At 27.8% G+C, this 24,875-nt stretch overlaps 1 protein-coding gene across 3 annotated transcripts in view; it reads right to left on the bottom strand.

Moving 5' to 3' along the window:
• Positions 1-2,122: 2,122 nt before the first annotated feature.
• Positions 2,123-24,875, bottom strand: part of LOC129984546 (uncharacterized) — a 200,346-nt gene continuing 177,593 nt past the window's right edge. For 2 of the 3 annotated variants that reach the window (XM_056094454.1, XM_056094452.1), the window contains 17 exons: positions 24,186-24,423; positions 24,049-24,079; positions 23,821-23,913; positions 23,055-23,167; positions 22,437-22,619; positions 20,687-20,767; positions 19,432-19,585; positions 18,310-18,544; positions 17,579-17,654; positions 17,206-17,314; positions 17,008-17,121; positions 15,837-16,010; positions 14,240-14,892; positions 12,898-12,964; positions 11,876-11,997; positions 10,700-10,864; positions 2,123-8,396 (listed from right to left, as the gene is read on the bottom strand). In XM_056094454.1, coding sequence (XP_055950429.1) covers positions 8,172-8,396; positions 10,700-10,864; positions 11,876-11,997; positions 12,898-12,964; positions 14,240-14,892; positions 15,837-16,010; positions 17,008-17,121; positions 17,206-17,314; positions 17,579-17,654; positions 18,310-18,544; positions 19,432-19,585; positions 20,687-20,767; positions 22,437-22,619; positions 23,055-23,167; positions 23,821-23,913; positions 24,049-24,079; positions 24,186-24,423 — 2,833 coding nt within the window. In that variant the 3' untranslated portion in view covers positions 2,123-8,171. The remainder of the gene's footprint in view (positions 8,397-10,699; positions 10,865-11,875; positions 11,998-12,897; positions 12,965-14,239; positions 14,893-15,836; positions 16,011-17,007; positions 17,122-17,205; positions 17,315-17,578; positions 17,655-18,309; positions 18,545-19,431; positions 19,586-20,686; positions 20,768-22,436; positions 22,620-23,054; positions 23,168-23,820; positions 23,914-24,048; positions 24,080-24,185; positions 24,424-24,875) is intronic. The other variant, XM_056094455.1, reaches the window with a different exon arrangement.

The following is a 24,875-nucleotide window of genomic DNA, read 5'->3' as shown; positions in this document are numbered from 1 at the left end:
TATTTTTAAGTAAACAAATCATTAATAATAATATTTTAAGGTAGTCCATATTTATAGCAATTCATTAAATAAAAATAAAATATTGTGTTCTGATTATTGACAACGGATACGGACTTGGTTTTGAAGGCTTAATATGCTTTCGACAGATTATTTCAAACGATTCTGTTTATTTTTTAGTGTTTGATGCATTTAAAACTAAACATTGTTAATGAATCGATCTGTTCAGGATGAATCTGAGAAAAATTTTTTGAAAACTTCTTGAGATATTATATAAATTTAAGAAAAATATTCTTTAGTGCCCATAAGGTTTAAATACTCAGCGACTCTGTTTCCACTACTCATATTTAAAAAAAAATGCTTCGTTTCAGTAAAAAAATATTATTATATTTATTGCAGTTTAATCATTTCTATTTTAATTTAAAGTATAAATTCTACGGGAGCTAATAGAAAATTAGAGAGACACATATTACGTTACGGCTGAAGGTCTTTATAATAATACGAGTGAATTATATGACTATTAAAATTTTAAGTTTTAAAATATTTTAATGAAGAAGCAATTAAAATGGGAGTTTTATAAAATATTTAATTATTAAAATTTTAACGTGCATTAAGATTGGCGAACCGGCTGGTCGCCAAAGGCGGCTAGTTTTAAATAAACTCTAGATTATCCACCGTTGTTAATCTCAAAATATTGTCAAAAAATTCAATAAATATTTTTTATATCGTTTTAACATTAAAAAAATCATTATTTTGCAAAAAAGTAAACTGTCAAATTTTAAGAACAGAGATCTTCCATTTATTTGTCATAATTTAATGTTTAAATCCTTTGCAGTAAATAACATTTGAAGTGTTTTATTGTGAATTAGTATCTTTTTCTGACACTATTGCGAGTTATATGCAGTGTTTAAGCCTCCTAAGTCCGCGAGTATTAATTATCTGAGTTTATTATTAAATGTACACATCTCTTCCTTTCATCTTTCACCTCTCCCCTATTTTGGCGAATTAAACCCATCTTAAAACCACGCATAGAAGTGTGGAGAAATTTAGAATCCGAGAATGAACAGTAAGTAAAAATTGTTGAAAACCGTTATTGAAGCCACCATTTTGAATGGCAAATTCCGAGCCGAAAATGTTTTGCTGCCACGAATTCCAATGATTCTCATAGATGTGCCAGCTGAATTCAAACGCGTTCAATTTCCTATTAGATTGGCATTCGCAATGACAATCAATAAGTCGCAAGGCCAAACGATGTCTGTTTGTGGTTTAGATTTGGGAACACAATGTTTTTGCAAAACATCGAGCTTATTTGTGTTGGCTAAAGACGAACTGACAAAAAATATACACTCAATTGCCCTTCGAAACGAATATTGATTTTCTTTCATTTTTATACTTTAAGATAAAAAAAATATTACTTTTTTCACTTTAGGTTTGACTTTTAAGAGATCAAAAAATGCATATGTTCGTTACGTTAATGAAATACATTGTATTGAGAAAACGAATGGTTGGTGTTTTTTTGTTTTTATCGGCGATCATCGTCTCCAGCACTCCATTTCTCTTTCTGTCATAGATCCCATCCCCACACACTTACAATACATTCACTATTTTTTAATTAACAACCAAAATATTCACTAGAAATATGGCAGAATAACGTTTGCCGGGTCAGCTAGTATTATATATATATATATATATTTAAAAAGTTGTAAAAGAAATTGCAATTTCAATAAAAATGGTATAATCAAAAAGTATATTTTTCAAAACTTAAGGCAATGTAAAAATAGTTTATGCACAATTATATGCACCAAAAAAAATCTTATAAAATGTTGAAAATTCATGACTTAGAACTTGCTACCCAAGATATAACTACATGCCAAATTTGGCATTTCCGTGTCCACTGGTCTACCTTATGAAAAGTAATGAATGATTTTTTTTTTTTTTTGCATATGGCAATTTATAGATAGAACAACCTATAAATGTTATGTTAAGAAGCTTTCTAATTGAATTTAGATAATTATAAAACTCTGAGCTACTTAAAGTTTTTTAAAAATGGAATTTAAATTGAAAAAGCGTTCTGCAATTGTGTCATTTTTTTCGGTGAACATAAAATGGAATGAAAAAACACAAATAGTCAACAACAATTTTTATTACTTTATATGCAACTGCAACTTCGTCGAATGAGGAAAGCCAACTTATTACCAATAGAATTTTAATTGCAAACAACTCAATTTTTAAATGAATTTCATATGTACAAACAGGATATACTTTAGTCACTCGATCCAGGGTGTAATGATGCTGTTCAGTAGAGAAAAAGCAAGAGAAAAAAAATAATATCCGCCACCGGCAGCATCACATTGTGTTGATCACATTTACATTTAATTTTTTCACCGTTTATTTTGGTTACAGTATCGTAAGTACTTGCAGTTTTAAAAAGCCATTAATGCAAGAAAGGACCCACTCATTCATATCTGCATTTACCAAAACACATAATGTCACTGATTTTCTCTCGCTTTCTTTCAGTTCAAATGAAATGTTAAAAAAAAAAAAAGACAAAAATATTAAGAAAAAGAAAACAAAACAAAAGATAAATGTACAAGATATAGCTCAGCAGTAGAGGAAGCAATAAATCAATGCTTTCTTACACCAGCTATTACAATAAATGAATCGTGCTGCTACAGGTCCATAACATGTCGAGTGAAATTGCATATGGAGCTTAATAAATGCTTTTTGCTTCATATGCCAGTAAAACAATATTCGTATGAATCTGTAACAGCTGTTTCATGGAATCCAAATTAGAAAACAAGTCATATAATACAATATACACATGCACATAAAAACATGTAAAAATCACATCTTGCAATGAAAGTGGACAAATAATGATTGTATTTACAGGTACACTGATTGTGTCGTGATTTTTACTATTTTTGTTTTAACTTGAGTTTTTTCACTAAAGAAAAAATAATAATAACTCAACATCCCAAAATATCATGAAATTAAAAAAAAAAATTCTTAAAAATCAGATGATGTCGACATTAATTGTTTCAAACAATTAGTATGCTAAAATTTATTTTGGACAAATTGGTTTTTAGTCCACAAAATCTTTTTTTTTTCCTTCCTTGTTCTATCTAGCATGTAAAATATAAACATGGATTAAATTTATTATTTTGTATTAAAAATTGATTAGAACTGCAAAATTAAACTCCTTATGAACTATTTTGAACTAAAAAAAAATAATAACAGCAATAATAAAAGAATTTTTTTTCCAGACTGATTGAAGAAGATATGTGATCCTAATTTTCGTTTTACTAAACGACAATCCTTACAATTTGACCACTGTAATTGTTTTAACCATTATCACAAACAGGCACCACAATTTTTTCTACCATGGACTTATGTACAGTACCCATAAAGTGTCCGGTCGTAGCATAACATAGATAAAATAGGTTCATACCAAAACTCTTAACTACTGAATATGCCTGTGTTATATACATACCAGCACCATTACACTAGCTTCCCTTCAATAAAATGGCTTTTCTCATATATAAAAATAGGGTTTTCTAATAGGCCCAGATAGTATACACAAACACAGAATATTTACACTGTACAACCAGAAACCAATATGTGTTGCACAGGGGTTTAAATGTCTTGGCAATAAAAAAAGAAAATGTGCATATTCTTTTTAGCACAATCATGGACTACAGAAGCTTCAAGCGTGCTGATACATGAATATCTGAGTTGTCATCTAGAATAAGTATAACATAATTCCAGCAGTTCAAACATTTTTGGGTTGCAAGAAAGTTTTTATGCATACAACAGAACCTCAATAAAAAAGCTAATGTCAAATATAGTTTTTAACATGTCAGAAATATAATTCAATATTTAAAAATTACAAAACAAACTATAAAAATTTTCATTTTCTTGTATATACGAATGTCATGACTATTGATAAATATCGACCTTCAAATAATATTTTTAAAACAAATGCTTAAAAAAAAAATCTTCTCATTGTTGTTCATCATGATCATATTTTATGTTGAAAATATTTTTAATAATTCTGATACTAATATGAGTATTACCTAAACAAGTTTCACAGTGGAAAAAATAGCTTACTTTACATAAAGCATAAAACTATGATTATCAAAGTAAATAATGAAAAAAGAAATAAATTCCATATAAAACATTTTAACAATGGCTTTAAACTTATCTTATTAAACAGCAACTGAAAAAAAAACTATTATAATTTTGTTTTAATAATAATAAAAAAAGAAAAGATTTTTTTTTCTTGGTCCTTTTGGGACATATTTAATACTGTCCTTCATAATATGAAAAAAAGAAAAAGAATGATCGGCCACAATAAGGAGAACTGTCAAATGAGCAATATCACAGGGAACCACCGATTTAAAACATTACATATCTCCCGGAACAAAGATTCATAATAATTTAAACATGTGTGACTACAATTCCTTCACAAATAAAACAAGGTTGCACAACAATAAAACAGAAACATGCCACTAAGCTGACAATAAAAAGGAAACATTTGTCAATGTTACGATGAAACACTGATAGTAAGCCACTATAACTACACAACAGTAATCAATTTCAAACAATTACTTACACGTAATCGACCAGATGGAAACTAAAGGAAATGCTGTACTTCTATCACATGCATGTGACACTACAAAATACAAAATGATTTCTATTGCATAGATAGTGTGGAAGAAGAGATTCTAGAATGTCAATTAACTTTATGGCACAGACACCCCTGAATCCCTTATATATAGATATATATGTATATATAGGACATTTCATCTTTTTGCTAGTACAGGAAACAATAGTTTTGTCCCACAAACATGGTTGTCTTCACAAAAACCTACATTTCTAATGTAAGATTGATAAGTAAGGCAAACAAAAACTTTAAAAACCAGTAAAGCTGTGAAAGGTGAAAGTTTAAATTCTTTTTACACCATCAAATTTACATTCTCAAACTCTTGGTTAATTACACTTAAGCAATACAAATATATGGCACTACACTGTAAATTGAATTTTAAGCGTCTCAATATTTGGCAGTAAAGGGGAAAAGACATGGAGAAAAAAATAAAGAATGGCACAATTTGACCTTTAATTGATTGTATTATCAAGCATTCAAAAATAAAGTTGATTATTGCTATACACAGGAACATGATAGCTGAAAAGCTTTTGAGAAATAATACACCTTAAACAAATGCATAAATTGCATTATAGGCACAATATACACATAAATATATACCCAGAGAGAAAGAAAGTAGGAATTTGTTGCTGCCCACTGTCTTGTACGGCATAAAAAGTTATAGACGTAAGACTAGATTAAGTTCATGTTGAATAAAATATCATGAATTTAAGTTTACCTCAACTTGAGAATTTGCAGATCAATTAAGTTGATTAAAAAAAGCCAACATCAAAAGGAACTTTCAATCTGACGGGAAATCATGTAATTAAGTATCCTTGTTAGTGATCCAAAAATATTTTTGAAATTGACTTAAAACATTCTAGAAACATTAAGTGAGGAAATAAACTATCCTCTTAATTAAATTAATTTCTTAAAAATTGCTTATGGTAAACTGCATCTGAACCGATAGTCAGGTAATGTCAGATGAGAAGGCAGACACACAATCACAAATTTCAAGAAACATAACGTCAGTGATATAATGAATATTTGAATCTCTTCATTAATAAAGCATCAAAGTAAAATTCTTCTGCCTAAATAAAAACTGATGAAAATTAAAGGTAGTTTCAAAGAGGCTATTCTGCTATTTTTGATTGGTCTCAAATATTAATCAAGAAATAGGAAAATATCCCAAATGCATATCATGTACATTGAAGTTCTTAGGCACCTATATTAGAGATATTCTCTTCAAAACATTAAAGAATTATAATATAAAAAGAAAACTTTTTCTTATCTTTCATTGATCTTCCATCAAAGCAGTATAGCTGTTCTGTGGAATGTAAATCAAGTACTGGATTCAAGTAACTGTTTCACATTCTATACAAAGCTATCATTTAAACAATTTGTATCATGACTTATTCAATCTTAATATTATCATTCCAAAAAAGGCTTCTAACACTAGAAAAATTATATGTACAGTAATGAAAGTGATCTACAGACCACTAACCAATAGAGAGATATCTGAATTTTTAAAAAGATCTTTACAAATGCTAATGAGGTATTTACTAATGCAGTGGGAGATGGTTACTGCAGAACAATGATATTGATGGTACAGCTCTGTGAATTGTTCAATAAAAGGCATTTGATTTCATCTATACTTTATACAAGTGCATAGATATTTGACTACAAAACGGTCAAAACATGTGTAAGGCAATTATTTGGTATCTTCTGTTGTACTTATGAAAATGATATTTGAGAATTAATAAAATGTGTGATTTTTTTTTACATTAAGAATACTTTTTTTTTTACTAAGATTAAGTTAATAATCACAGTACTTTCTTTATCTATGAAATTTTTCAGTGAAAAGGACAGTTGTATACAAGCATGAAGTTTAGGCATTTCTTCACATCGGCACACAAGCCACAGCATAAAAAGGAAGGCTGTGCATTTAATAGAAAACTTATAAGAGCACACAATTTATTGCTATTTAAATTCAAAAAAGCAGGGATAAAAATACAGCATTTCATTAAGTTAAAAAACTATGATAATGGAAGGCTGAAAATATTGATTACTGACCGACTTACAATTAGTCATTTAAATGCAACAATTTACAATAAAAGCTTGAAATACATTGATGTAACAAAGATCATCAATAAGAGGTGACAAATATATGGTTCTATTTCCAATTAGGAGATTGGTCTGTTTCTGAAACTAGTATTTTATTTCAGCATTCATTGAAGGACAAATTTAGTGACTTTTAAAATCGCATCATGACATCAATCTGTAGCAAAGCTAAATGTTTATAGACCAAAATGATTAGTTTTGACTTTAAAAACATTAAATATGAAAGCTTGAAATAGTTAAAAAGTATTTTTTTTTTGCCTTTCTAATTAATGAGAAGTGTTACTTATATTTAGCCTTACTTTCTTTATTCATTGAAAACTTGTAGCAAGATTGGTATTTTTTAAACCTTCTCTTCTTCATGCTTTAAAGACAAAAATAGAAGTAAGGCACTGCCTTTTTTTCCAAAATCACACGAGATTGCAAGTTTCAAATATTCTGGGACTATAAAACAAAAATTTAAAAATAACTTCTTTGTATCACTTTTTTTTACTTTCGTCCTGAAAAACATTTTAAAAAGGAAGAGCAATACTGGCAGATACCCCAAGTATATTTGTCACCTTTCAAAATGCTTTGCAAATATAATACAAAATATTTCCCCAACTAGAAAGTCACAGGGAATGATCTTTTCTCACAGCTAGTATTTGCAGTACTCGATGCAAATTTACACAATAGTTTGAATGGTCCAAACTATCAACTCTTTGAGCCATATGTTTTTGTAACAGTCTTGGGAAATATCCTTAAATTCAAAAAAGAATGCTGACACTCCAGCAATCAGTTGCATCAAAGTGCAGGAGCACGATAAGAAGGGGCTCCCCGAACTCAAACATCAGTGCATGAAGTGCTGCAGCCATTGAAGAATGCTATCTTATAAGGATAAGCAGTAAATATTTTTCGTCATATCCTTAACTCTGGTACAGAGGGTTGATAATCTTGTGCTACGTGCATTTGCGGCTAAAATGTTTACACTTTGATTTTCTTTTCAAAATGCAACCCCCCCATTAAAAAAAAGCTTACAAAATAAAAACATGTATTGTCACATTGAATATCAAGTACCAAATTTTTACAAGGAACAGCACATTTAATGCACTATTCATAATACAAGGATTAAAAGGGGGGAAAAAAAAAAAAAAAAAAAAAGAGCCAAACATAACAGCTTTGGTAATATATGCAGGGAAGCCCCTTGTTACAATAGCACATAGAATAACGAGAAAAACTCCACATTCTTTTTTGTTGAGTGCAAAATATAACAAAAAATTAACAACAGAAAAACACACATCAAATTGAGAAACTGTGCCACAATTAGATGAGTGCTACACGACACTGTTTCACAGCAACAACTTAAAGAAAACAACAAGAGAAGCTGACTGAAGACTGAGCACAAACAACTAATAGTTTCATCACTGTTTTAAGTTCACTGATCCTGTGTAGAAGGGATGCCAGGAACCCCAGGTTCCAAAATAAGAGTTCCCAAAATGGGATCATAGGTCCCAGCGAGAAAATAAGTGTCATTGTCATCACTATATTTATTCTCTGGATGCTTCTTTTCTTGATATTCTCCCCATGATAACACTTCACATTTATGCGATATGGTCTGCACATCATTTTCATCGAAATGCGGTGATTGGAAAAGGGCACCCTAGGAATAAAGGAGAAAAAAAAATAATGTCGGAAATTAAGACACTAGGATATAAAGACAAAGAAATATAAATAATTTTCACAATAAGATACAAGGTGTCCCTGAATTCAAGAGTCAAACTTTTACAGTAGGTAAAGTACGTATAAAGAAGCAGTTTTTGTATAGCAATATGGGATCGGAAATGAAAAGTGTAAACGGCGCAAGCAAATGTAAGTAAATACAAGCAAGGCAGAAAAATGTAGAGTCCATGAGATTGCAATGAACTCTGATGAGGACACGGTTCAAAATTTTCAGTTACTGCTGCAGCTGTTCATGAAATAACAGGTATGCTAATCACTTATTAGAAGACAATACCAGGCCTATATTGATGCTGGTGGTGGCACATTTATGCACTTATTGTAATTTATTAAGTAAAGAGCTTTCTTTTAATTTTCTCAACATTTTGGTTTCTCCACCAAAAACTTTCCCTTCCGATTCTACGTTGCAATACAAAAAGTGTTTGTTATATACATTTTATTTACCCTTAAAGTTTGGCCCATGAATTTTCAAGGATACCCTGTATATTTCCAAATAATTAATAAAAAAATAAAAGCAATAAGATACAGAAAACATTATTCAAGTTTAAATCCTGGTTTTTAACGTTTGTTATTCATTACTTTGTTTAAGAATTCACTTTTTTGGAAAACTAGCTAATTTGCATAGAACTTTAAGATCTTAGCATTGATTCTAAATTCAAGCATATACTCCCATTAAATCTCTTGAAAAGTAGAGTAAAAGATATATTTGAATACTTTCAGTAGCAGCATTTTTAATACATCAGAATCCTTTCATTTGTGCATTAATATATTTCTAAGTTTATATCCCACTAATTAGAACCCATAAATAAAATAAATACCACATATACAATATAATAATAATACATGAATTTTTCAAAACAAACAGTTTCTCTCAAGACTATTTTAAAATGATGAAGTACCTAGATCTTGTAATTTTAAATAACTCTTCATAATTTACAAAATAATAATCTTTAAGGAATGACAAATATAGAATAGACAAAAATTAGAATGATAAATGGCTACTTTAGAGAAATTTTATTACTTTAAATTGTGAATTATAATTAATTTATAGCTTTGATTTAAATAATTTTTGAAGCATTTTTGTATTATTTTTAGTACAAAATTTTTTTCCCAAAAATCTATAGATAAAGTTAAAAAGAAAAACACAACAGAGTTACATTTTTAACATTGTTCAAAATTAACAAGTTTTAGTTATAATATTTTGAATTTTTTAAAAATTATTATTTATTTATTTATACTAGATGTTAAATGTGAAATCTTTTGAATCTCAAAATCGATCCCAAAGAAACAGAATTAAAAATATGAATTTTGATTGGAATGACAATTTTTTAAGGTATTTTAAAATAAGAGTGGAAATGATGTTAAATATTTTCATTTTATGTCATTTTATACTGCAACTGATTGTTGTAGATTAATTAAAACTAGCACAGTATATGTAGGATACATTACACATTATTATATATCATATTGAATTTTAAACAGTTTCCAACCTAATTTTTATCCCATGGCTTCTGTCAATCAGGATAATAAGCAGGCAAGAATTTTAAAATCAGAAATCTTGATGTAAAATAAAATAACTAAAGTAAAATAAGTTGATCAAGAATGAGGGGCAGGAAAATAACAATATGCATATAGTTTCTTGGGATCTCTCTCACTCTCTCTCTATTATATATTACATATACATACAAATTTTAAAACTGTGTAGTGCTTAGTACATTTCCCCCCCCAAAATGAATCATAAAATAAAGAGGTGAGTTATACATTAAAAAAAAAAGTCAATTTCTGCAGACAAAGTAGTGATTGATTTTGGAATACACAACTGCGTCACTTTCAATCTAGCAGTCACATATTTATAAGGTAATACAAATCCCTCTAATTCATTCTTAGCATAAATGAGTTGGAAACTTTTGTCACTTGACTCTTTGTGACAGGAGATATTAATTAATATTTTTCTAAAATTCATGTTGTATTTTGTTGAAAAACTAGATTTAATATTATCTAGTTAAATAAAGGTTTTGAATTTTGTAATAAGGTATGATAACTATGTTTATATATTTATTAGAAACATTTTTATCGACCTAGTATATTTAAAACACTGTATTTTGGAATTATTTTGTTATATTAAATGAGGCAAAGCCATATGCTTTTTAAAGCACTTAGTCATAAATGCGCGAAAATATCTGTAGATTTTAAAACTAAAATTAGATAGTTTATAAGAAAAGTTACCTTTAGATGACTTAATTTCTTGCCACTTTTAGTTTCTTCAGGATGGTAGAACCATTTCACTTTCACATCCATTTTTCCACCCCATGATTCCCACATGGTTTCTATCCTTCCGATATATGGCAAGTGAGGTCTTCCAGTTGATAAGAAAACTGCACAATCACCCACCTATTTTTGCATCAAGTTAAAAACATCAAATGATATAAACCTGAGTATATGATTCGCAATTAAATTATTGATGATAAAGATTGAATTTAAATAACAATAGCATAATGAATTAAATAATACCATATTAACTACATTTTTTAAAGACTAGACTATTTATTATAAAATAAGTTCAACATTTTTTAAGTGTTTTTCAAAAAATTTAATTAAAAAAAATCTGTTCCACCCTTAATCTCCTTAGAAAAAAATTCAAATAAAGATAAACAAATGCCATTTATTCAGCCTACTGAAAATGAATGAATAATGTAATCTCATTCATTTACAAAAATAATTTAAAAATAGGATAATTAGTTAAATTTTTTTTTTTTTTTTTGCTATTTCTTTATGGTATAAATATACAACTAAAGACAATTTTCTAAGTTTCAAATAAAAGAGTTTTAATTTGTATAATTACTACAAAAAGGCTGAAACAATTTGTAATAAGATTTTTATTATAATTTTCTGAGTGATTAATACAAGACCAGAAATTTATCCATTGTACATTCTTTACTATGAATATAATAAAAACTTAAATTATGCATATAATGTTTTACATATATGCATCAAATGTCGAAAACACACAAGTAAAATATCTGAAATTTTTCAAGATGTAATTATTCAAACTAAAATATTTCACAAAATTTATGAAATATATGTTTAAATTTTAATGGCACAAAGAAAAAAGAAATCAAGTGTGCAAATTGTATATATTTTAAAATATTTAGTGTACAGTTGCTTTGCTCAAAAAACAATAAACAATTTACAGTGAAAAGGCACAAGATTTTTTAAACATGTAATAGAGGAATACAAATTAAGAATTAAAAAAAAAAAGAAAGATTGTTTCAAGCCTTATTGTTACTCATATATAAATAACTTAATGTAATTTCAATTTCAAGAATAACTGGTATCTGCTAAAGATTACCTGACATAGTCTTAAGTCTCTAAGCATTAAAGAAAAATAAATGTTTAAGTTACCCGTATCGTCTCTTTGCCACGCTGTATTGCCCTATAAAATTCTTTTTTAGCTTTTCCTTTAGCCCCGGGTCGCCGAAAGCTTTTCCCCGACCATCTCCACAGCTGACGCACTGGCAAAAAGGCTGGATAAAATTATTTAGTATTAAAATATATTACTAGTATGAAGCTAAAATCGTTATCTTTCTACCTTATTTTGACGACCAATCAACAAGTCTTAGGTATTAATAAAATTTAGAGTATGAAAATACTAATTAGATTCTAGGAGTCATATATATATATAAGCATGTGCAGAATCGTAACTTGTGAGAGAAAAGAAAGATTGCCACAAATTTAACCAAAACTAAAAAGAAACCTAACACTTATATACAAAACTCTCACAAATTACCATAAATAGCTACTAAAAGATAATGTTTTAGCAGACAATAAAAGTAATTCTTTCAATAAAACTGTTACGTGTGATCTCAATATTTGATGCAGATGCATGAAAAATGGATGAAGAAAATTTTAACCCCTTCTGTGACCAAAATAATAGAACAGTACCATCTAGTTCTTCTTGTCCTACACAAAGAAATATGAACTAGTGTGTAGTGAAAATCACTTGGCATAGAACACTAAGAAAGGAGATAATCCTGCTCATACCATAGTCACAGAATGGGTCTAGAGAAAATGAAATGTGCAAGATGAGTAGAAAACTGTTGAGAAGAAATAACAGAAGAAGAAATGGTGAAAAAAAAAATAGAGGCTCATTAAATGATGAGGTTAAAAGAAGCAGAATAATGTAAAAAGAAGTAGAATGATGGAAAAGTAATGGATGAGACTGCGAGTGATGCAAAATGACTGAACTATATTTTCAAAATAAATAAGTTCATAATAAAGACATGAAATGAGATTGAAGTAACAATGAGTGATAAGATAGAATTAAATACATCCTTTGTTTAAATTACTGTAAATGAAAAGTATTAATCGCATAAGTGAATGATCTTGCACAAGCGAAACAATTAATCATAACTGATAAAGCATACCTGCTATTTTGCTCTTTTCCACAGATGGTACACGTTCTTTCCTTTTTGCAGGTTTATTCTGATTGCCCTGTAAATGCAAAATCCATTCAATGTACAGAAATTAGTATACATATAATTTAAAGAGGAAAATCAGTGATGTGAAAGAACTAAATATACTTCCATAAGCTCAACTAGAAGTTAAAACAAATAATAATAAAAAAAAATTAAGATGAATTTGAATGAAATTGCAGCTGAGACCAATATGTATTTACAAGAATCAGCAACTAAATACAAATGAAATTTAGCAAAAGATACAAGAGATTATGGTAGAAATAATCATAGGTTGAGTAAATACTCAGATCAAACCATTAATGAAAAATAATGTAATTCTCCCTTTTTTTAAAATTCAACTAATAATTTCCTTGTGTTCTATATTATTCTACCCTACATAAACAGATAATAAAAAAAAAACAGCTGAAATTAAAAGCCTATCTATATCTTTGTGAATAAATAAATTAGAAGACAATTATACAAAAAACTGTAAGGGGGATATTGTGTAATTTCCTTTGTTTGGCAAGTGTTGTTGATAGACTAATATCTGTTTTGAAATTTTGAGCTAAAAATTACTGCAATAATGGATTGGCAGCAGAACAGATAGTGACCACGTTTTCCAACACCAGATTTTATTACAATGATCTCATTCTTTGTAATATCTTTCGATTAGGGTTATTAAAGATGATTTTTAAAAGCCCTAATGACCAACACTGATAAAAATAAATGAGAAACTGCTACCATTGAAATAATAAAACCAGAGATACTGCATAAAGTTTTGGACAAGTTTGTATTTTGCACTGATTTTCTTCATGTTTCTGACAGCAATCACGTTAACATTTATCAAATATGACAAAGATTTGGGGAGGGATTCCGAGTTTTATAAAATAATGAATTGTGTCAAACATAAATACTGAAAAGTGACATTAGTATGCTAATTCAACAATAAAAGGAAGAAGTTTACACAAAAAGTACTTGTGATACTACAAATATTTTAGAATTATTAAATCGAAGAAAATTAATTCATCTCGAGAATTATAAAATAAAAAGCACCAATAAAACTAGGTCACATTAATCATACAAGAAATTTAAGAAATAAAAGGAAAATCTAAATTCAAAAACTCAAATAAGATCCACTATATAAATTTATGAAATCATTTTTTAAACAATTTGTCCAATGTTCTTTTTCTGTCCAATGTTCTCTTTCAAGTCTTTGATAATAATCTTATACTAAGTTCAAGCATACATATAATGAATAAAATTCAATGAAAGCAAAGTTGAATAAAAGAACTGTTGTTATAAAAAAACTCACTTTTGATTTCTTTGTTTTCTTTTTGGCCGGTTCCACAACATCTTCATCAGAACTACTGGAATCAGATGTCTCCATCACTGTTGTTCTCTTCTCTTTTTTTTCAGCAGCTGCCGCTGCATCTTCATGATTAGTGTGGGGCGAGGGAGACTTTTTAATTTTTACGGTCAATTCAGACTTGGAGTTTTCCAAAATAAACATGTCCTGTTCAGGATTAGGTAACCTAACTGATGAAGATGAGAGACAGGCATGCGAGTCATCACCAGTGCTCGAAGTGCTTGAAGATATCACAGTATCATTAGAGGTGCGACGCTCATGTTTCTCTGTCTTATGCTTTTTGTGGTGATGGTGTTTATGATGGTGATGATGATGGTGCTTATGATGTTCCTCTTTATCTTTGTGTTTTTTGTGTTTCTTTGGCTTAGGTTCAACAGAAGAACTATCAGTTTTAGAGTCACTGTCTTTCGATTTTGAGCTAGCAGTTTTAGTCTTTTCCTCAGACTTTTTCTTTTTATGTTCCTCTGCAGTAGCAGGAGTTTGGTTCTTGGATTCCGCACGACTGGTACTTGATGATTTGGATGAACTACGCGAACGATTTGAGGCAGACGGAGATCTTTTACGTTTCAAGCTGTCTTTATGCTTGGACTCAGGATTAGCTGTACAAGAAAATCAAAATATAAATTTTCTTCATTCAAATCATTAAAATAATTTACATACTGCTGAATAACACAGCAATTTATCGTTTTCAATTGAGTACATTCATAGTTTATACATTTGTAACAGTCGATAAAATACTGAATTAGGAATGCTTAGTCAGCATTTGTCTAGAAACAAAAAACACTGGAGGGAAAAAAAAAACCTACTCCAAATATAAATTTCTTGGTTTAGAAGCTACAGACATCTTATAAGGATATGAAGGGCCTTATTGAGTAAAAATTATTAAATTTGGATTTCCAAAGCTTTGTAGAAAGGCATTGAATATGAATTTTGGAATGGCACTAAGAATGCAATACCTATTTGTGCTACTTATTTAAATATTGTAAAACTTAATAATAATTAAAGTAATAAATAATAATAAAAATAATAATTAAATAAATCTGATCAACAAATCACAACTTAAAAACCACAGATTGATTTCCTATAAATAGCTTTTAGAAACAATAAAAATACTAAATTTTTTAACTCGTATTGCTTATTTGAAGAATATTGGCTAATATTTTGAATCCAGCATATAACAAAGTGAAGAAAAGGAATTTATAAAAATGAAAAATCAATATTTAGAAAAAATTTAATTTAAATGTAGTACAAATTATATGAATCTTAAATGCAAACAACAGCTATAAATGCGCAAAACATACTAAAATATGAAGCAATAGATTTTAAGTGAAAGAAGATTTGAAACGGAAAAGACGAAAGCTGAAAAATAAGAAGACCAAAAGAATGGGAAATTTTGCTTTAGTATGGTAATACATTATAACACTTCTAAGCACTAATACTTATAAAGCAAACAGAAATTATTTTGTATCTTAGTGACAATTTGTGCGAATATAAATAAAAATCAATTTTGATAAACTTAAAGGAATAGATGAAGAACACTAACATTTTTTGCTTGACTTGTCACTAATTTTCTGTTTTTTGGAATCACTTTTATCTTTTTCATTCATCTGACTGCTTGATTCATTCCCATTCTTTCCATCATTAGTGCCACAACTGTTTTGACTCTGGGCACGGGATCTTCGTTTGCCCAAAATCATAAAAGGATTTGGTTCCATAGCTAAAACAAGCAGAAAAGCATATAAACAACCCAGAATATAATAATAATATTATTTTTTTAATTTGAAATATATATCTTCTAAAAGCATTTATTCTACTCTTATTATGATGTTCATGATTACAATGATGAGACTAAAGCAGCAATATGCTGTATAATAACAATGTTGATATACAATGTAGGAGTTTTCTCATGAAGTATCTGTATCAATTTTAATCTCTGTTATTCATTAAACAAATGTATACATGCATTAAAAAACCTAATAATTAGTATTCATGATATATTTTCTTCTGATGGAATATCATTCACACTTTTAGATTAATTTCTTGAGATGGAAGAAATATTTGATGAACAACAATAAAAATTCTATTAAATCTATCATTAACATGATGTCATCGCCTAACAAAAAGGTTATAAAACGAAAATCTCCTTTTGATTTGATTAATTGAAAATGGGATATATAGTAATTCACAGAATACCATAAACATGGAGTTAACATATGCCAAAGTACTTGAGAGCCTGATAGTTTTAAAATCCTCTCATCCTTCATAACAGCAAACAGACAATAAAACAAACAAAAAAAACCCATTCACTTTATTTAAAATATTTCTAATTGAATTTAAACACACACACACACACACACACACACACACACACACACACACACACACACACACACACACACACACACACACACACACACACACACACACACACAAAAACACCAATTAACATACCAATGATCAATATTTTATTTATTTATGAAATAGAATAAAATATTTTCAACAGACAATGAAATAGTAAAGAAATTTTTTTGCCAGAAAAAAAAATTAAAAATCTGATCATTTGAATATTGTAGAATTTGAATATTTTTAAGCTGCTTTTTGCCACTACATAATATCTAAATTTCAAATGAAAGCTACATATATAAATACTATATAAATAAATAAAATAAAAACAAACAAACAAAAAAAACCCCTCAAGTATGAATGCAACTTACAGACAATTGGAAAATCTGGTGGAAGCATTCTAATGTCATTTAAAGGAATACGGCCTGAATCTCCGTCATCAAATTCCACGTATAACATTGAAGGATCTGGCATAGGACTAGATGCTAAAAAGTTTTCATAAATATTAAATATTTCATAAATAAAATACAATGTTTTGTTTTCAGTATAAAATTAGACTTGAAACTTACATTTGGTGACTGTACCAGGATACAAACATCGGTACTGTTGACTCCAGAAAGCACAAATTCTGGATCCCTCAGGTAACTGTTGTTTGTGGGTGGGTTTTACTTCAAGAACCTGCAAATAGTGAAAAAAAAGTTTTATAAATAAGACAAGACAGAATAAAATAAACTTCTATAAGCGAATAGAAATATTAAAAAAGAAAATTGATTTTCTCATTAGTTTAAATTCATTCAGATGAATGTTAGGAATTTTAAACTATTATATATAAAACAAGGGGGGGAAATGTAGAAATCTTTAAAGCAAAAGCATTATTTGAATAACAATATACCAAAATCTACAAAAAGAAATGAGCAAAATAAAAATGCAATGATAACTTACAGCTGCGTTAAGTATTTCTTCCTTTGAAAACATATGAGGACGTGCTGCTCTATCACCATCAATAAGAATGCCATACCTAAATATATATATATAAAAAATTTAGACATAGCAAAAGATACAAAAGGTTAACATTGGAATCCATGCTTTTGGCATGGTCAAATTATAAAAATTGATTTAAAAACATATTTTCTTTTTGTGAACTCAATTTTGATTGCAAAAAATTCAAATGATATGTACTCTTTTAAACATTCATCTGCGAACATCATATGTGAATATTTATCATTTGAATTGTGAATGTGTGAATGTTTGAATTTGATGTGTGAATATTTATAATTTTTATCAAAGACCTGCTCAAAAGCAGCTTAAGAAAAATCTTATAGATTACTAGTCTTGACTAATGACATGTTATAAAAATGTGTCCCTTATTTGTTTTTTCACTTCCAAAAATCATAAAATTATCCCAAACTATCTTTTTTTAAGCTTATTATCTCAATGAAAATAATTTCAACCCTTCATGTAAACAAATAAAAGGAGAAATAATAATGTAGAAACATTGAACTGTATATTTAAAAATATCTATATAGATAGAAATCCATCTCAACACTTAAATTAAGGAAATCTAAATTCTTCACAATGTCCAATACTAAGTGAAAATTATATTTAAAAAATTATCAAAATTTACTTTCGATCTAATTGTAAGTATTGAACAAATAGTGGAAAAAGAAACTTACACATCAGGATCATCACTCTTTGTAACATGCCCAGCATAGAAAAGCCCTTCATCCAAAACCAAGAGTCTAGCATCTTTCTGCAGCTCATCAGGCTTCAATATGCACGATTTCAGTTCTGGACAAGTTTCATTTTTCTGACCAATTAATACACTTAAGGGAATGTCTTCACTCTGACCTGAACTGATATCACTGCAGGCACTATCCACTGAAAGTCGCTTTTGTCGTTCTGATACAGCTACAATGAAAATAATGATTAAACTTAAGAAAACATAAAATCTTTCAATGATATATTTTATAATTGATATAATGCATAATTTTTGTAACTAATGGACAAATTGTACAAGAGTATTTATCTAGTCACGACAATATGTTAAAAAACGTATTGAAAAAAGGACAATTTCAATTTTAAAAATACTTTGCCCATCCAAGTTTAGGAAATCGATTAGTCATTTTTTAATCACAAACTTATATACCAACTTTCAAAATATCAATGTGGATATTATTTATTTATTATAATAATTTGGAAATCATGTTTAACTCATTAGTCCTATATGCTAATGATATTTTATATTTTCGTCATTAAGTCCACAAAATATTGTTGGAGGCATTTGAAAGTTTTTTTCCCCTTAAACTATTTTTTGCTATCTGAAGGTGAACAGTAATGTTTGTTTCCATCACTTTTAACTGCTTTGTTAATCACCATTTAAATCAAGGTGCATATTGTTTTATATCCTTTTTTTAAATGAATAAGTTCTATAAGAAAACTTCTTCATACCAAAAAATAAATTTAATACTGAAACGAGAAAACCACATCAAATAATAAGAGTTTTAATTCACATTTTCAATAATTAGAGAGTAAGGATACATAGAATATCATTTTTGAAATAATGTTGCTTTTATATATGGCAAATGTCCAAACAGAAATTCACCAAATATTTTCCCTCAACCCCTTCTTCCTAAATGAGAAATCCTTTTTTTAATTAGGGAGAAAAAAATGTATGTACCCAAGAAAAAAAAGTTTAATTTCGTTTTAGAGTATTTATATAAAATGTACATTAATTATTTATATCAAAATTAATAAAGGAAACATAAATAAAATGTATATCGAAAATGAAAAAGTACCTTTCTGAGTGGACTGTTCGACAAATGTGCTTAGAGGCAAATTTTCACTTGTGCTCGAGGCACCATCACTATGTTCACTGTCCGAAGCTGACATTTCATTACTACTACTATCAGAATCACAATCGCTTAAATATTTCTTTGACAATTTCAGTTTCTAAAAGAAAGAAATATTTTTATTAAAATCAGGCTTTAAAATGACAGATATTTTAAGCTTGTTCATAAAGAATAAAATTTAACAAAGAAATTTAAATGATTAAAAAAAGTTTTGAGAAGAATTATGAAAAATTTGAAGCAGACTGATACAATGTTTTCACAAATAAAAGTCATGCTCCATTTCTTCAAGAGAATGAAATATAGGTTTCAGATGTAAAAATAAAGATATCTACATCATCTCTTTTTTCATGGAGTGCATCTACAAAAATTAACAATTTATATACGCCAAATCAATTAATTCGTTTTTGCAATAAGAAAAATAAGCTTGTTTGAGATGATAGGTCTGCCATAAAATTAGTTTATTTGATGTAACAAGATACGACTTTAAAGAAAATGTTACTGCCATTGCCTCATGCTGATTATTTAAATTTTATCACAAACTAAATATTTTCATACTTCTTCACAATTCATAGCATAAAATTCACAAAGGCGTTTATAGTTTTATTATATATGACTACTAGTTTTCCAATACTTTTACACAACTATTAGTTTTCCTGCAGTAAAAATTAGTGAAATAGTTTTGTTTTTATTTTTTAAATTATATGCTTTTCTGTAACTGACATCCAATGGTTGCTTTCTCATTACAAAAGGTATACAAGAATTTTCTACATGGACATTTTTATTCAATACATAGAAATTTGGAATTTAGAAACTGTTTTTCTATTAAAAAAATTCCAGATTCATAAAAAATTAACATTTAAAAACAGAATTTTGATAAGCTGTGATTCCACAGTATTTGCATCTTAAAACAATTTATTGATAGTCGATTCAATAGTTTTTCTATAAGATAATCGTCCAAACAGATACATATAAAAGCTAATATTACCCAGATTTAAGAATAATTTATTTCATGAAACTGCCATAATTATGTAATTTAATGCAAATAAAAGTATTCTGAATTTATGACTAAATAAGTTCATTATAATAAAATATAGCATATGAATTACTCTATAAGATTTGAAATGTACAAAATATAATTACTAAAAGGCTTCATTTTTACAAATACATTCATATTATGCTGATAAGCAATTTTTCAACTTACTGGTTTTCTGTGAGTTTTGCCTTTAACTTTTTTATTTTCAGATTCATCAGAAGCTTTTGAAATTTTTATCGACTTTATAGTCTGCAAGAAAAATTAAATATTTACAAATGAAAAATATGGAATAAATTGTGAGCTATTAACCTATCAAGTATTATTTAAATTTTATTGAAACACTGAGGTAGACCATATTTTAAATGAAAACAGATTTAAAAAAAATAGCTTCTGCAATTAACAATAAATTTTGTTGTATATATTATAACAACATGAACTGTTTTTTTAAAGTAGAGAAATATATTAAATAAATTTAGATACAAATCTGACAGAATTCAACCAACCAGGTGAAAGTTGCTTTGCGCAAAATTTAAATGCATAATAATTAAAATGAAAATTTAGATTTTAAACACTCTTTTTAAAAAAAGTAGAAATTCTGTATATTATATATATATATATATATACACTAGTAATACTGTAATTTTTATTTCAATAATTCCATTCAAAATTAAATACAATAAAGAATAAGTTTCACAATAAGCAAAAAATTTAAAATTGAAAACAATAATATTCGTAAATGTACACTTCAGTTATACACTTCAGTTCAATATACACTTCAGTTATATTGCAATCCCTATAATGTATTTGCATGCAAAATAGTGATCTGTAAGAAAGGGACATTATTATTAGGGAAAACAAATGCTTCACCATAGGTTCTGACAATGTTTAAGAAAATCGATGCCATGTCATATATCTATACAATGTTTGCATTGCAAACACTCATTACATACTTAGGCTGGAAAGTATCCCTCATCTTTAAAATGCAGAAGTTGTTCACTCCGATTTTCATATATTTTGTTAACTTGAGGCTTTTCTTTAAAGAAGAGCTTTTAGAATGACAAAACTACAAAACAAGCTGCTATTATCTAGCTACATTCAAAAGTTCTTCCTTGTGGAAAAGAAAATATGGTGTTTTGTCATATCAAGAGTCTCAACAAAGATACGAATTATCTTATATGGACATGTATATGCTGAGAACTTTGGGAACTTTTTCAAAAGCAAAATTACAAGGAGCAACTTGTAAACAAATACATGAATCTAGAAAAAAAAAAAAATCTATATTTTTTTTCCCATTCACACACAACTGATGAGCTACTAAATATAGCACTTTCTATTTCTATAAAATATTTCTTCATGTTTTCAGAAAAAAAATTATTTTAAATGGAAGAAATTAATTAATTTTAAATGAAATGAGAAAATAAGACTAGCACCGATACAACAGATTATACACAAAATAGTAAATGAATGAAAAAAAAAAAAAAAATGTTTGGTTACCAGTCCAAAAAATATTATCATTGGTGTCTGGTGTTTTACTTCATGGTGACTTCAATGAAAACATTTTATCCATTTCACCTACATGTCTTTTTTTTTTCCCTTCATGAAGAAATGTTTGAAAGTTGCAGGATTTTTTTTCTCTATTTATTTATGTTTCAGCTTATATACAGGTTTTGAATTTTCAATAAATTTTTGAGTGGGGGGGGGAGAGGAAACAATCTCGGCATATATTTGGAAATATACAATGTGTTTCAATAAAGTTCATGGCATATATATCAGTCAACATTAAGTTCCATTAAATACTTGTTTAATTAACCAGTAGAACTTACTTATTTTGGATATCTGAAAGATAATGATTGATCTAATTCTATGACAACTTGTAGAGTAAATTATTAAAGCAAAAATATGACAAGAAAAAAATCACCTCTTTCTTCTCTTTATGAGGTACTTCAGAATTCTGCACTTTCTGAGAAGAGCTAGAATTTTTCTTCGCATTTTTGTCAGGTGTGGTTGTTGCAACTGAACGTGCATCACTAAGAAAGATGCGCTCACTTCGTCGCACAAACCAGGCCTGCTCATCAAAAATTGGAGTTTTTGTTTTGTCATTCTAAAATGAAAGAAAATTAATGTTATTTAGGAAGATATATTAAGCAAGTTCTATGCATTACAAAATAAGGAAATAAGTAAGTTAAAAAAGTATGGCCACATTTCAATTTTTTAAAACTATTCTGAGATATACACTTGTAAATACAACAAAATTAGAGTATTTATATAATATTATAAATTACAAAAACATATCAAAATAGCGCATTTTAAAATTATTTTAATGAAAAATTATCCACAATTTTTTGCATGAATTTTGAAAGACCTTTCATGAATTTTACAAGTTCTAGATGAAAAAGAATCCTCCCTGATACTATTTTAATATTCCAGCAACTTTTACAATAGGGAGAAAAATTACCAACAAAATCAAATTCATTGATTTGTTATTCAAAATTTTCTATGAAAAAAATTACAATTATTAAATTAAAACTGAATCTACCTTATCATAATCTTGATATTGGGAACTGTTATCATCTTTACTAACACTGCTGGCAGAATTGCTTTCATTGCTGTAATCTTGACTATTGCACGTTTTCTTTGACAGCGATGCACCTGAAAAGATTTTTTTTTAGGAAAAAGATGACAACAAAAAGGAACTAATGGACTGAATTTTATAGATATTTTATATTCAGAACATATTTATTAAGATACAGGAGGGAATTTTGTATAACTACAATAAACATAAGTATTATATTGAACATAATGATACACTATTTCCAAATTAAAACACTAAATAATAGTTTTAAGATGAGAAGGTTACATGTTTGACTCCCAATTATATTAAAGATCTGTTGTGCATGTGCCCCAGTACACATAAAATCTGATTTCCAGGACTAAATATCTTCCTACATGAAAATTTGGGAAAGGATATTGGTTCAGATTTCATTTAAATATGTTTCAAAATTACAAGATTCATCCCAAAACAGCATTTATGTTGCTACAAAATGCGATACTCATAATAACTTAAAGCATAAGATAATAGTAATAAATTAGGCTTAGTAATTATTCTTTTTATAATTTAATTAATAAACAAAATATATTATTGGAAAAGGCAAATAAATTGTTATCTATCAAGAAAGGGAATGTCAGATAAAAAGAAAGAAAAAGTGGAATAGAAGATACTTAAATTTTAACATAATTTAAATTTAATTAAAAAAAATTTTAGATCAAAAATTTTGCAAAGAAATTTTTAAATTTCCACTTACTTGAAAAGCCAGATGATGATGCATTAGAATCACTAGAAATATTTGCACTTGATTCATGAACTAAAGTTATGCTTGGAACTTTAGCATGCTCTTCTAAAATGCCAAAAGAAAATGATAAATATTAGTCAGATCATAAAAGAAAGATCATTTCATAATTTTGAAATCAACTCATGCTCATTATTAAATATATATATATATATGAAAAATGAATTGAAAATTTTATCTTACCTTCTCTTGATGGAAATTCTTGTGTGTTATTCTGAAAAAGAATAATGAAATATCTAAGAATATTGGCAAGAAAACAGATATCGCCACATAGTATTAAATAAAGAATTTAAAAATATATAGTTCTAAATATCACTAACCTTATTAACTGAAACTTTACTTTTCTTGGCAGGTTTAAAATTATTTTCTACAACAGATTCTTCTTGGGCTTTCTTTTGTTTTTTCTTTGAAGATTTTGAAGATGCATTTTTACATGAAGTATGTTCTTGAAATGTTGATGATAATTTTGATTGAGAAACACTTGAAGATTTATTCTGAGATAAAGATTTTGGTGGTTTTGGTGAATTGGACATATATTCAAATTCATCATCACTGTTGCTGTTTGAAAATAAAAATGTGCGCAAAATTGAAATGCCTACTGTTATTACATAAAACAGAATATAAATTTATTATACAAAAGTACAAATAAACCCCTTTTAATATTTTAATAACTTGAATTAAAAACACATCTTGGAAAGTACGCATTGGTTAACAACACATACGCATACAAAAATAAAATTTAAAACCTAACATTTTATTAATTAAAGAAACTTTTACTATTTTGTATCTAAATATAGCTAATAAAAATGTAGAAAGCTAGGGAAAGGCAAGCTATTGAATATTATTGCATTAGCAATTTCCATCGAAAATTTCTGTAATAATCATAATCTACTAATAAAAATAGTTTTGAAATATTAGAATGAAAATAATTATTTCAATATAAAATTAAAAAAAAATATTACTTATATATATTACTAAATATATTACTTATTAGTTTGTAATATTTTTGA

The sequence above is a fragment of the Argiope bruennichi genome, chromosome 9 (genome assembly GCF_947563725.1).
Source record: "Argiope bruennichi chromosome 9, qqArgBrue1.1, whole genome shotgun sequence".
Taxonomy (NCBI): Eukaryota; Metazoa; Arthropoda; class Arachnida; order Araneae; family Araneidae; genus Argiope; species Argiope bruennichi.
The sequence above is the reverse complement of the archived record's forward strand: the minus strand, read 5'-3'. Positions and strand labels throughout refer to the sequence as shown.